Here is a 12,700-nt window from a genome sequence, read left to right on the forward strand (position 1 = left end):
AAATGCGTCCGTTACAAAGCCTCGTGCATAATTTCAATTTCCGCGGTGCTGCTTTGTTGCGGGGCGCGGACGCCATGTCAACCTTTCCTTTTTCCCGTCGATCCCAGACCGGCGTGCCCGTGCTGCCGGACACGTGCGCGTTGGGGCTCCTGAGTGGCACGACGCGGCTGTGGGACTCTGCGTGCGACCCCGAGCTGCTGCCGCTCGCGCTCGTCGCAGCGTGCACCCGCGCCCTCCTGCAGCGTGCCCTCGCGAGCCCTTCGTCCGGCACCCTCGCGCAGGGTGAGCAGCGCCGAAGGTGAGATTTCACTCCGTCAGTTGAACTTTGTGGCCCTGCGATGAAACGGGACCGGGAGGGCGGCCATTGAACGGCAGTCGGCAGGCGATGAGTTGGCAGGGTTTTCGGAGGAAGTGGCCACGTCCCTGTTGCTGTACAGTAAATCCTGTGGAGGGGGACTCTGTGCCAACTGCTACATTGGCAATACATATGTATTTCTCAATGGGCTCTTCACCTGATTCTAAATAAGCCATTGATTAATTGGATCTGACTCCATTGTTATATTTTTAACCACTGGCACGTTAACAATATACAGCTTTTGAAGGCAAAAGCATGCAAACATTAAACACATGTACGTAAGGGGCAGTTTGTTAGTAAAGGAAGCAATAATAAAGGTGCAGCCCTGCAACTGCTTGCTCATGCCACTGCTGGTGGATTGGCCTCCCTCAAGCGGGTATATTTGGCCTGCCATTCCACACTGGCCAGACGTCTCGGATGAGATGGGAGCTACCCACACTTTCCCCCACCACGCGCAACCTGCCCATGGACTCGGCGTGGCATGTATGCGTTCATACTGCAAGGTGGCAGGTGAGGGGATGGGGATTTAATGAACGTGTAATTGTACGTTAAACCATGATTAATTGCTTTCAGAGTGGGAACGGGAATCCGTGTTTTAAAGTTTGTTGAGCTCAAGCCAAGGAGCACCTTCACCTGACGGGTCAAGCCCAGTGCACCGTTGAACCTGCCGTGTAATATAAACACAGCCCTGTGTGAGCACTTTGTGCAATTACCATTCCATTTTTATTCCTGTATTAAAAATAATTGGCATTACTATTATTATTTACATTCAAGTAGCATCTCAATGTAGATGCACCTCAAGAGATGAATGCACGCAGACCCCCGTAGTCTGTGTTAAGTATTCAGTTGAGTGCAGAGTATAAAGTGCAGTATAATAACCATGTAATTTGTTGACCGTATTGTGCACTTAAAGTGGGTTGGATTGTGCGAATAGGGCCACTTGCTTATGTAAGCCAATTGGTTCATGATGTTGTTGACGTCCTCCCCCATGTGGGAAATTATTTGCCAGATTCCCCGTAAGAATAATTACATAAGCCCTTGAGGATGCATGCAGGGACAGTGAATCTGTTTTAAGACTTGTTTTTTCATCAATAGCAACGTGATGCACAGAATCAACAAATCAAACGACATTCAACTGTTTTTTTTCCTGGTATAAAATGGTTTTGGAGCGAAAGGTTACAATTTCTATGGAGAATATGTGCCCTGATGATGGCATCAGCTGTGGCCGTAGTATCAGAATAATCGCACAAAGGTAAAATTGTTTCTGAGAGACGTCTTTTACACCATTGTGCGTTTACGCTTTATCATCGTGAAGCGGTGAGAGAGATTGCATTACGCATATCATCCGACTAGCGATGGAAATTCAAAACATGTTATCTGGAATCATTGATCCCAAGGGCTTAGTATCTTTGACATGGCTTTGTATGTATGTCTGTTCAAGTACAATGGGTAGCGGCTTTTTTGAGCAATTTTTTGAAATGTGGCTGCTTGCAGCGAGCTGAGAAGGAATAAAATACAAGGGTTCAGTCAAAAACTTCAAGGAGTGGTGGATAGATGGAGTACGTGTGCAGTAGGGTCAGGTGGATAGGATGTATTGAGGTTGTATATTTTCAATTGTGTGCAGTAGACCATTTTCCAATTTGAAAGTGTGCCACTCAATGGATACTTGTGTGCAGTGATTCAAAGACAACAGTATCCATGATTCATAAACATGGACCCTTTGCACTCTTGATAGTGTTAGCGGATATGGGGAAAGCAATGACAGGTGAAGTACGGTGTAATTGAAGTGTTTACATCGCGGAAGATTATACGGAAATATGCATGCAGCATTTCACATGTTACCATGATGATTACAGCGCTGCATTTTTCCGCAGGTGTAGATTGTCCGGAAGCTTTCCGCAGCCGAATGCAACTTATAGCCGATTTTCAGATGGGGATGCACATTTTTCCTAATGCCGTGTTTCATGCGGGAAATATAAAACTGGGCAGACAAGCACACAAGTGCTGTGTTGTGGCTTTGCCACGGGGCGTCCGGTCATGTTTAGACTACAGATTTGTGTTTTTTCAATAACGCAGGCCCTGTTTCAAGCCTTGTAGCGCTGCGCCTGAGTCGCTGACAGCGTGCCCTCAATAAAGCAAGAGATTGCAAAGGCAGGGGGAGGCAAGATTAGGCTGGGGTGACCTAGCCATGCGGGGCTCTGTGAAGCGCAGCGAATCACATACACTGTGTGTAAATATATATATACAACACACACAGCACAGAGGGAGAAAGGGTATGATGCATGCAAAGGTGGGAAACTTGGTAGGTGACTGCACAAGAATTCCAAAACTACCCCTTTGTTATATACAGTATAGAGCTTTTGTGTATGGAAATCCAGCGGATGGTTCCTGGTTCATCATTGTAATGTGAGGGTCATTTTATAGCTATTAAATATTTCATGATCCACGTGTTTTTCTTCTTCTTATAGAATCGTATAATTCAAGGCATTACGAGAAACCAGCTGACTGCAGCAGTTTTACCTGTTCCATTAAAGCATTGTCGTAAAAGCTACTCTAAAAGAAAAAGCTGTCGTAATTGCAGACCAATCCGTGGATGGAAAAACTTTCTCTCTGTCGCTTTTTTCTAAATATAAATCTCAAGCAAGTTTAGTTGTTGTTTTGTGCAAAGTAACAATTTATCCACCAAGCAATTCGATGAATTGGCAAGATCCCCGGGGGGGGGGGGGGGTCACAGTTATTTTCGGGAATCTATTACTTTTGTCACATTTTTACTGTCTCGTTGGGATTACTTTTAGTTTTTGCGTGCCTTGTTTGCATAATTCAGTTAGCTCGGTTAGCCTAAATGTAACATTAGTGTACACATTTGTATGAATTGTACATAGTGGATATTTAGAGGTACAATTTGATGCACGTGTCGTGTATCGGTATATATTTCAGTTTCAATGAATGTATGCACTGTTACATGCCTAGTGCGGTGGGTACGACCGTATTGGACAAGCAAGTAGACGGAGCGATGAAATCAGATGGTGCGTGGGAGCTAGGGTGGATTATTATGTCGCTGGATCACGAGATACGGTGACAGCTTGGAGAGGCCTTCATCCAGCAGTGGATTGTTCGTGGCTGATGATAAGATGTATAGGTGCAGGGTGGGGGGGGTATCGTCCATGACGGTGGGTAACCCAGTGGTTGGTGAGCTCGTATCCTCAACACAAGGGGACGACCACGATGCCATTTCATTCCTTCCTATCCCTACGCCTCTGTTGTCTGAGGCTCAGATGGGACAGATCCTGGGGAAAGGTGACAAGGCAGGGCCGAGGACAAAAAAAACGCAACACACCCACAGGAAAATAAAGGGACGGTGCAGTCTCAGGGTTTGTCTGGATGGAGGGAGATTGATGCAAGATTGAACGGGAGATGAAGGGCAGAAGGTGGCAGCTAAGGCAAGAGAAGGGGGTTGCAGTCTGGCAGTAAGACAATATTATTCATATTCCTCTCTAAATTCAGATTGTTTCCTGACCTGCAGCTGGCCAGGGCCGTGTAATTATATTTCCCGTAAAGGTGAGATTTTGTTTGGACTGGGTAGTGGTGTTATTGAAAGCGCATTGAAGGGGGACTTTGAGGAACTGGTACCCAAACTTCCGTTCGACTTTGGAAGTTGGAGGTTTGGACAACATTGCGGGTGTTTGCCGTTGCCAAAGCCCGGAATAGATGGATGTCCTTGTTTGGTTTGTGTGTTAAAAAAGCATGATAGTTTGTATAACCGGTTCAGAACTTGAATAATATTGCTTTATCGGCAGTATTAAAAGTAAGTAGGAAAACACACAGGACGGATTATGGAGGTTTGTTTGAAAATAATTCGAATTATATGCCCTAAATTTAGCAGGTGCAATCAGTAAAACTATACACATGTGCTCGGGGTATAACGATGCATTGACGCGTGGATTCAAATCGATAATCGTGCTAACAATCTGAGAATCATGTGTGTCGATTCTTATGGGCTTGAATGTAGTTAGGGTGCCCTTGCAGCCACTATATCGGTGCTAAATTGTACCACAACGTTAGCAAAGAACCAAAATCAACCCTCAGCCCCATAACCTGACTGAGTTGCACGAGTAAGGCCGATTGTTGCAGGCCTGGTATGTACAGTACTATATAATCCCTTGCACTGTACATACATGTGGGCTTTGTTTCTACTCTTTCGGTAAAGAGCATTTGCTCTTGACTTGCATTTGTGACCCAGAGCTGCGCCCCTCTGACCAGGCACAGCCCGAACATTGCCTTTGACCTTGAATCTATCAGCTCATCACTTCACCTGAATATTCAATGAGGAGAAATCACCCTGCTGGAAAGTGAATAAGACCCTGACTCTCAACTCTCACCCATTGTCGTCCATAATCTGCGCTGAGAGAGATGGAATCCTTGCAACCAGCACTTACTGCATGTGACGTGCCTACGTATGCAGATGACACCGCCCTTTTGATTATTTGTCTGCTAAATGAGGGCAGCGCCACGCTGTACCGGTCGTGGGGGTTATTTGATCATGGTTCACCACACTGAGCAGTGTGGGTTGGTGAAGGTGGGGAGCATAGACGTGAGAGCATAGAAGAACAGCAGATGTTGCCTTACTGCCCCTCCGCTGACAATGTGGTCCCGCTGACACATACAACAAATGGAAATAAGTGTATCTTGGTGTTCTTTCCAACGTTTTAGTCATCCGTTAATCCACCTGTGCAATCACATTGTGTGTGTGTGCACATGTGTGTGCAAATGGTGGGGAGCGGTAGTGTAGCGGTTAGCATGCTGCGCTACTCACCCGGCGACCCAAGTTCGATTCCCGCTCATGGCCAACACCAGTAGCGAATATCTAAACCGGGCCTGGGCCTCTCCTATATCACCTCAAATGAGTACCTGGTACAGTGTGTAAACATCACCACTGGGGAGACAAAGGCGGTCAGGCGTGGTGACTGACCCCCTCGTGTGCCGTGCCGGCCTTTATAGGTGTTCGCTAAGAGCACTTGTAGTAACAGTCTGTTAAAGGCTACACGGGGGATCTTTGTGCAAACATTCTGCATATGAATGTGCACTTCAGAATGTACCTGCCCTTCACACCAAGACCGACGCTATATATACACACACATACGCACACAAGGAGTACACAATATATGCCGATCCATACCCCTCCTCACGATGTAACAGACGTGCCGAACGAAGCGTAACTTTATACGTTCACGCTCAACCACGGCTTGGCCACTGGGGTCTGCTTTGCTGGGTGCTTGTAAAGAAATGAAATGGCTTCATTGGAATCGCACAACCGGCGTTCTATTGTGAAATCTGTCCCGATTTGCACGGCGCCAAAGGGCGAGTGTCTTCCGAAGTGCGACGTCGACTTTTGAGAATTTTCATAGGAAAAGTGTGAGGGCCAAGAAATAATCCGCCCCGGGCCATGGTCCAAGCCCCAAGTGCGTGCCAAAATTGGGAGACGCCGTTTGCATCGCGTTCTGTTGTTCTGTCGTGTGCACACGCGCACTCGACGCACTCGGCACCACATCTCTCTCACACCTTCTGCGCAGTTGCGAGATAATTAAAATTTAAAAAGGGCACTCGTGGTATTAGCTCGCGTGGCTAAAGGCAGATGATTTTTGTTGTTTTTTTGAGAGGCAAGCCTCGACAGGCTCTCTTCTTAACCCAAGCAGGGGGCTAAAGCAGACGAGGTGGTCGCACTGCATGGTTAAGTGCGTCCTGAGGTGGCGCAAAACCTCTACGGCATTGCTCGCAGTGTCGTGACAGAAGTTGCTTTTCCCGGGATGTCCTCTCTTTTTTTTTTTAAGGTCGGTCTCCTGGGAAATTTTTAAAGTCTTCTTGGGACATTCAAATTAAAGTTGATTTTGTTTAACCAGGTAGGTAAGAACTCAAGAGATCAGCATAGTCTTATTTTGCGTGAGTGACCTGGGGGGCATTAGTCAGCCAGCAGGGGTGATAATTACTGTGTGTTTGTGTGTATAATTTTCGGGGAATTTTCGAATTTGGAAAAATTTTGACACTGAAAAAACAATGGTCTCCTCTTGCGAATGACATCGGAGGATCTTTTAATATTCACTTTGCAGGAGACGGTGCGTATTATCATAGTGAATTACACCCGCAATAACATTAAAAGTCACGTTTTTTGTCGGTTGCAAAACAATACACCGTTCGACAATGCATTTGTTGGCCGATTGTGCCCTGTTGTTGCCCCCGACGTTGCCCGAGCTTGATGATCCATTTCCCTTCAGCAGCTGTGGTTTGACTCCCTGTTCCTTGCAGGCAGTGTGTGCTCGAGGCTTGCGAGTCCAGCCTGGCCACCCTCCCCGGCGCCTGCTCCGCCGTGCTGAGCTCCCTGCTCGAGGAGCTCAAGGAGCTTGCGTCGGGAGCGCCGAGCGCCGGCGACAGGGTGCCGCCGGCGCCCCAGAGGGAGCACGCGCGGGCGCTCGCGCCGATGCTGCAGTGGCTGATGCAGGAGCAGCACTTGAGGCCTGTGGTGGCGCAGAGTGCACAGCTGCTGGGCCGGCTGGTGCAGACCGTGCTGGTATGTAAACTCCGTTCATTTTTTGTGCCACCTGTCCTGGTTTTCGCAGGATATTCTTTTTGTCGGCGTAGCTGTCATGGGAAAGCTTTAAGTCATCCCGGGGGCATTAAAGTTCCCAGTTTTGTCAGTTGTGTAATAAAACACCATTCCAGTTGACACGTGAACACATACTGTTGTTTTCCAATGGAGGTGGAATCCCAAATCGTGCACGATGTCTTGCCATGGGTGGGTGCAATATCGGTGCACAGGATATACAAAGACAAGGATCTCCTGCATAGCCTACGTAGACTGTTGGAGAAAAATGCTGTTGGCAATCGCGTATTAAAGCTGACATGGCCCAACATACATAGGGTTCTGTGGCCATCATAATGCCCGGGTGCCTGTGTCTCCCCAGTGCTGATACACACCGCAAAAACTCCTGGGCCGACAGGAGGCCCAGGACTGCTTCAGAGTTACATTCAGTATTTATGTTAGCCATGGTCAGGAATTGAGCCACGGCTCCGCTATTTGTCTTGCAGTATGCACACGTCGAGGGAAAACAAGTGTCTGTATAGAACAAGCCATGTGAATGGTGCTCATATCTGTAGGTGGCCCCTGAGCGAGTGGTGGGAATTCCACAATCCCATCATGGATTAATTTCAACAGGATGACCACTACACGCACACACATCAAATTACACAATAATAATTATATATATATGGTTCAGTGGCTAAAAGGAATAATCGTAAAAGAATTGTCAAATTATTTTTTGAATAATGAAATACCTGCTCTACATAGAGCACTGCCGTGAACATGCGTTTCTGTGTCATTGCCACTCGTCATTCCAGATCTCAAAAAATACATCGTGACTAAAACATGTTGTAATTTATACTTTGGGCATGCCACCATTAGCATGTGACACAACCACGCACAGCAGTGTCCGACTTGTAGTGGTACAAACCACCAGCACCTCATCGAGCTCTTCCATCAACGTCTCTGCGTGCGATCTCCAATGAGGTGAGCCGGACTTGCGTCTCTAGAAGAGAAACCGTTGTTCGTTTTCCAGATGAAGAAAGTCGGGAAGATGATTCTATTATATGAGAGGAAAGCCATACATGGTGGTTCACCGTGATATGGTTCCATAGTTTAATTATGTATTCGTCTGGAAAGGTTTCTGCTGAAGGTAGATTCAGCTTTTCATATGGAGCGGGACGTCGTCTTGCCAAACTTCTGTCCTTGTCTGTTTAGAATGGAGCAGGATTTGCGTGAATGTGGGATGTGTATGGCCACCATCTCATCGTTTGGCGAGAGCCGAGTCCTGTCTGGCGGTCTGGGCGATTGTTTTTTTTCTGAAGAGGTTTTTAGGGGCTGCCGCCATCTAAGAAAAGATTGGCTGCCCTGTTGAAGAAGTGTTTTGCCTCGTCATGGTGACGCGGGGGTGGGGATTGGCTGGTGCATGAGACTGGCCGGGCTCACTGGGCGAGAGCGCTGCCAACGTCCTGGGCCTTTTGGGACGGGGGTTCCACTGGCGGCCATTTGTAAAGTAACTCAGTGGTCCACTGTGCGGCACTATAGGCCCGTACACTGTGGCTTCCACAAATGAGGCATTTGGTTAGGGCCGTCCTATATCCACTTGGGTTTCCGCCTCATCGGTTTGAGCTCTGGCACAGGTTCAAAAGATTGGGTGGTGAGAGGTGGCAGTGTCGTGGATGAGGAAGTGGAGTTGTTTCCTGTTCACTGCCGCTCTCTAGTTCCCTTCCACACCGCTGTGGATTTCTGATCATTGGTGTCTTGAGGGCTGGAAGTGGATGTTCGGAGTCAAAAGTGTTGCTGGCTGTCAGGTGTCCTTCACAATTTCTGGACTATGCAAGATTATTGGCAGCCAGCGGTGACGTCACTGCTCGGCATGTGCGGGTGGTGGCACATTTGCCGCTTGTTGCAGAGGTTCAAGGTTTATGGTTCGAGCCCATCGGCTGCCCTGATTAATACGTTGGGTGTTTTAGTAAAAAGTTAAACTGTTGTCTGGCTCACAGTGGCCATTAAACCAGTGACATTTCCCATTCACAGTGGGCCATGTATTCCAGTGACGTGATCAAACATTGCCAAATTTGAAAAAGGTACCACAAATTACTTAATTGGGTAAAAACCACATCAGCATTGTCACCTTTTGGCAAGACTATCCAACTGTGAAACGTAGCACCTTCATGATAGCCTTGGGCTATGAGAATAGCACGAATACCACATGTGCTCAATCATTTTAAGATGGTCTGGATGAGATGAGTCCACCACCCTACGTTGCTGGGAGGGTGAGGGAGCTTGCCTCAAGGAGGTCTCTGCCACTTGCAGTCAGGGTAAGTGGCACACACTTGTTAGCTGAGTCCGATGGTGTTCGGTTGTTGTATCATATTACCTCTGGTGGTTGAATAGGGTGTGCGTTAAACATTTTTAAGAGTGATGAATTGTGAGATCAGGCCATGGTAATGGGTGATAATCTAATGGAATGCCTGCCCAAGGTGTAATGGGTTGGCAAACTGAACTTGAAAACAAAAGGTCACTGGTTATATTTTCCAACGGAGCAGTTGAGACAATGGAGCAGATTTCTGAAATTTTTTCCCCACCTGTCCACCCAACAGTATAAATGGGTACATCTTTAATCAGTTATAATCACATCTGTGGTGTAAAAAAGTGTGGAAGAGTAATCCAAATACAGAATCTTTATTTTTCCTGGAGAAATCTGATGAGCTATGAAGCTGTTTTTCACAGATGGTCCCGTATGGGCGGGCCTTCTAAAGGACTATCTTAGATTTCTCTCGTCGGGTGAGGGCCCTTCGTGAGCAGCAGCTTATACCGGCATGAGAAGGGGGCTATACCTTTACCTTCTGCCGATTGAGTGGTGAGTGGCAGTGCCAAGTATAGGAAACTTTTTTATGCAAATCCTAAAAAAAACTCATTCGATGGGCTTCAACATATAATTTTTTTGGGCATCAGTGTAGGGGCATACTTGCAATCGCTGCATGTTCATAGCGAGCAACCCATTTGTATGTATGCGTGCCAAGCCAACAAGGGCCCTTCAAGTAAGGCCCCCCCCCGTCTTTGTGCTGCTGATCTATGGATAGTACTCGGAATGAAACGCATGTCATTGGCGTCCACATCTCGGATGCATCTCGATAACACTTTATTAAAAGTGAAACGCTTATATTTCCAGCAATATTGCCAGGCCAGAGGCCCCTGACCTTTGGCTGACATCTTCCCAGCCACCAAGTTACTGTATTATCCTCATATATTCCTTTTGTTTTATTAAATCTTGTATATGTAGTTGAAACATGTAGACCTTATTTTGGATTGGCTTTAACCCACACTCTAGTTTTCACGTTCCACATTGCAAGTCTTTATTTTTTGTTGAAATTGCTCTTATTCCCTGTGATGATGTTACAAAATGTTTTCGTGTCAGCAGTTTTTGACTTGTCTTTGTAAAGCGCCGTGCACCTAAAACTGTAATTCAATGATTGGTGTCATCCAGAAATAGGAAACTCAAAATAATTGGATTTAGCAAACTAGTATGACACTTGATTAAATTCTGGTAAGATGCAAGTTTTTGGCTTCTTTCTCAAACAGCCCTAATTGTTTGCATATGATATTAAGAAATATTTTAAAATAAAGAACAGACTTGCTATGTGAAAGCCCAGTAATTAGTAACATACATTGAAAATCTTTACCAGGAAAAATGTCCAAGCATTTACAACAATGAAAATAACACAATAGCGTCGACAGTAGGAAAATAAGCAATGGAGCAAAAACGATTTATATAATAATCATATAACACATTAATATTTACGCATTTCATCTTCACCATAATTGGTAGCAGAGCAGGGAATTGATATTCACTTTTTTTTTCAATAAAAAAATATGTCGAAGCATCATTCTCGGAATGTCCCCCACTTTGGTTTACAAATACGAAGAGCGGATGACATGTGATACAGTTTGTGAAGAGAAAGTGTTGCTGTGACATGCAAGTTGCACTCCGAGGGTGCGTTGCTAAAGCAGCCGCAAAAGATCCGAAACCATCAGATGTATTCTGCACACACAGCACTGCTCATCTTGGCTTCCACGATAGTTGAGCTATCATCTGCGATAGCCAGGCTGCTTGGGAAAAAGAAGCTAATAGCTCAGTGGGCTTTATTTACCTGGGGAATAAAATATGTAGATATTTTGTCATTTGCTTACCTTTGCTATACTTTGCAGTCCTGGCATGTTTTTGTATTGTTGTAACTTTCTGATCCGGCTCTATCGGACATCTATGGAAAAGAGCTTAATAGCTCACCGGATTCCTCCAGCATAAAGATTCAGATTCTGTTTAGGCAGAGATAAGCCAGAGGCCAGTTACACCTCCACTCCTCGCACCGCTTCTCCAGCGCGCAATTCACGTTGCGTGTTTCACCCTCTGCACGTTGGGTGATCTACGCGATGGGGCCTTTGATGTCCGCATGAGTGGCTGCTCTGTAATACCAGTTGGCTGTGCTTTCTCTTGGTGCCAAAAAGGCTGTATGATCTCAATGTTTTTTTTTCTCCCATCCTTTTTAATGCTCTTCCAAATAATTTTATTTATACAAGGAGAAGTTTCCGCTCTAATGGAGGCAATGTGTTTGAGCTCCCCTCAAGAACTTTTTATTATTGTCAGTAATGAAGGAAACCTGAATATTAAGGGTGGAAAATGTTTAACTTGTCCCAGATAGCTTAACAGCACAATTTGTTTTTGTCAAATAAAATGGCAGTTGCTGACAATACTGTATCGAGTTAAATATATTTGTTTTTGAACGTGTGACCACTGCATAAAAAGTGAAAAAGCATACGTCTATAAATTTCAGTGGTTAAGAATACCAAAGAATGGATTATTAATATAAACAGGTTAATTATATGAAATTGTTAAAAGAGAGAGAGGGGGCTTGGGCAGGCCGCGTATTCTAATCATGAAGTGGCAGCCGAGGAGTGCAGCGTGTCCTACGGGATGCCTACCGAAGAGATGGAATGATGAAATCGGCTTGTGTGCAGGTGCTGGACGGATTATTGCATTGCGGGATTTAGAGTTGGTGATGGCTTTGGAGGCCTTCATCTAGTAGTGGACTGATGAAGGTTGATTATATAATTTAGGAACCAAGTAGATGTATAAACGTATTTCAGTAAAGAGCTTAAAAAGTGAACACGTGCATTGTCACATTCAACCAGGTGTAGGGGAATCGTGCCAAATTTCTTTAAATGTACCGTATTCTAATTAACATGTTGCTTTTGGTCTGGGTGCATCTGCTGATCAGAATGGCACAAGATGACCCTGATGACCCTTGAAACACCCACATAGTAAATGAAAGTAATGAGACTGATATTAGAAGAGCCTAATTATAACCAGTTTTCACTGAAGACTATAATTTACGGAGAAATATTTGGCATGTTTGAACATTGAAAAATTTATGTTTTTAATTATAACACTGGGAACACTAGGAACAATTAGGCTAGGAGGCCAAAACATTTGTGACACACATCCCAGCAAGACCACAAAGAAGAAATTTATGCGGAGCATGGTATTTCATGGGAACCTCTAAATTTCCGCTAATAAATTCCACTGGTCTTGCGTGACGAACAGCCATTTTCAGCTCGCTGTGCCCTGGCATAAACCTGGTCCCAGGTCCTTTAATTTAGCGAAAAGGAAAAACTCCCACTTTGCATAAAGAATAAAGCTTTTTTCAGGCCAACTTGCTAGCACCTTAATAAGCAATCTTCCATGACTAAAGTGAGGCCATAGAAAGAGAACC

The 12,700-nt window shown here is 45.5% G+C and overlaps 1 protein-coding gene across 1 annotated transcript in view; it reads left to right on the forward strand.

Moving 5' to 3' along the window:
- TEX10 (testis expressed 10) overlaps positions 1-12,700 on the forward strand; it is a 45,542-nt gene that overhangs the window by 26,533 nt on the left and 6,309 nt on the right. The window contains exons 14-15 of the mRNA XM_061557211.1: positions 108-298; positions 6,656-6,917. Coding sequence (XP_061413195.1) covers positions 108-298; positions 6,656-6,917 — 453 coding nt within the window. The remainder of the gene's footprint in view (positions 1-107; positions 299-6,655; positions 6,918-12,700) is intronic.

This window comes from Lethenteron reissneri, chromosome 23 (genome assembly GCF_015708825.2).
Source record: "Lethenteron reissneri isolate LAM-NWPU_2019-01 chromosome 23, ASM1570882v1, whole genome shotgun sequence".
In the NCBI taxonomy this organism is placed as follows: Eukaryota; Metazoa; Chordata; class Hyperoartia; order Petromyzontiformes; family Petromyzontidae; genus Lethenteron; species Lethenteron reissneri.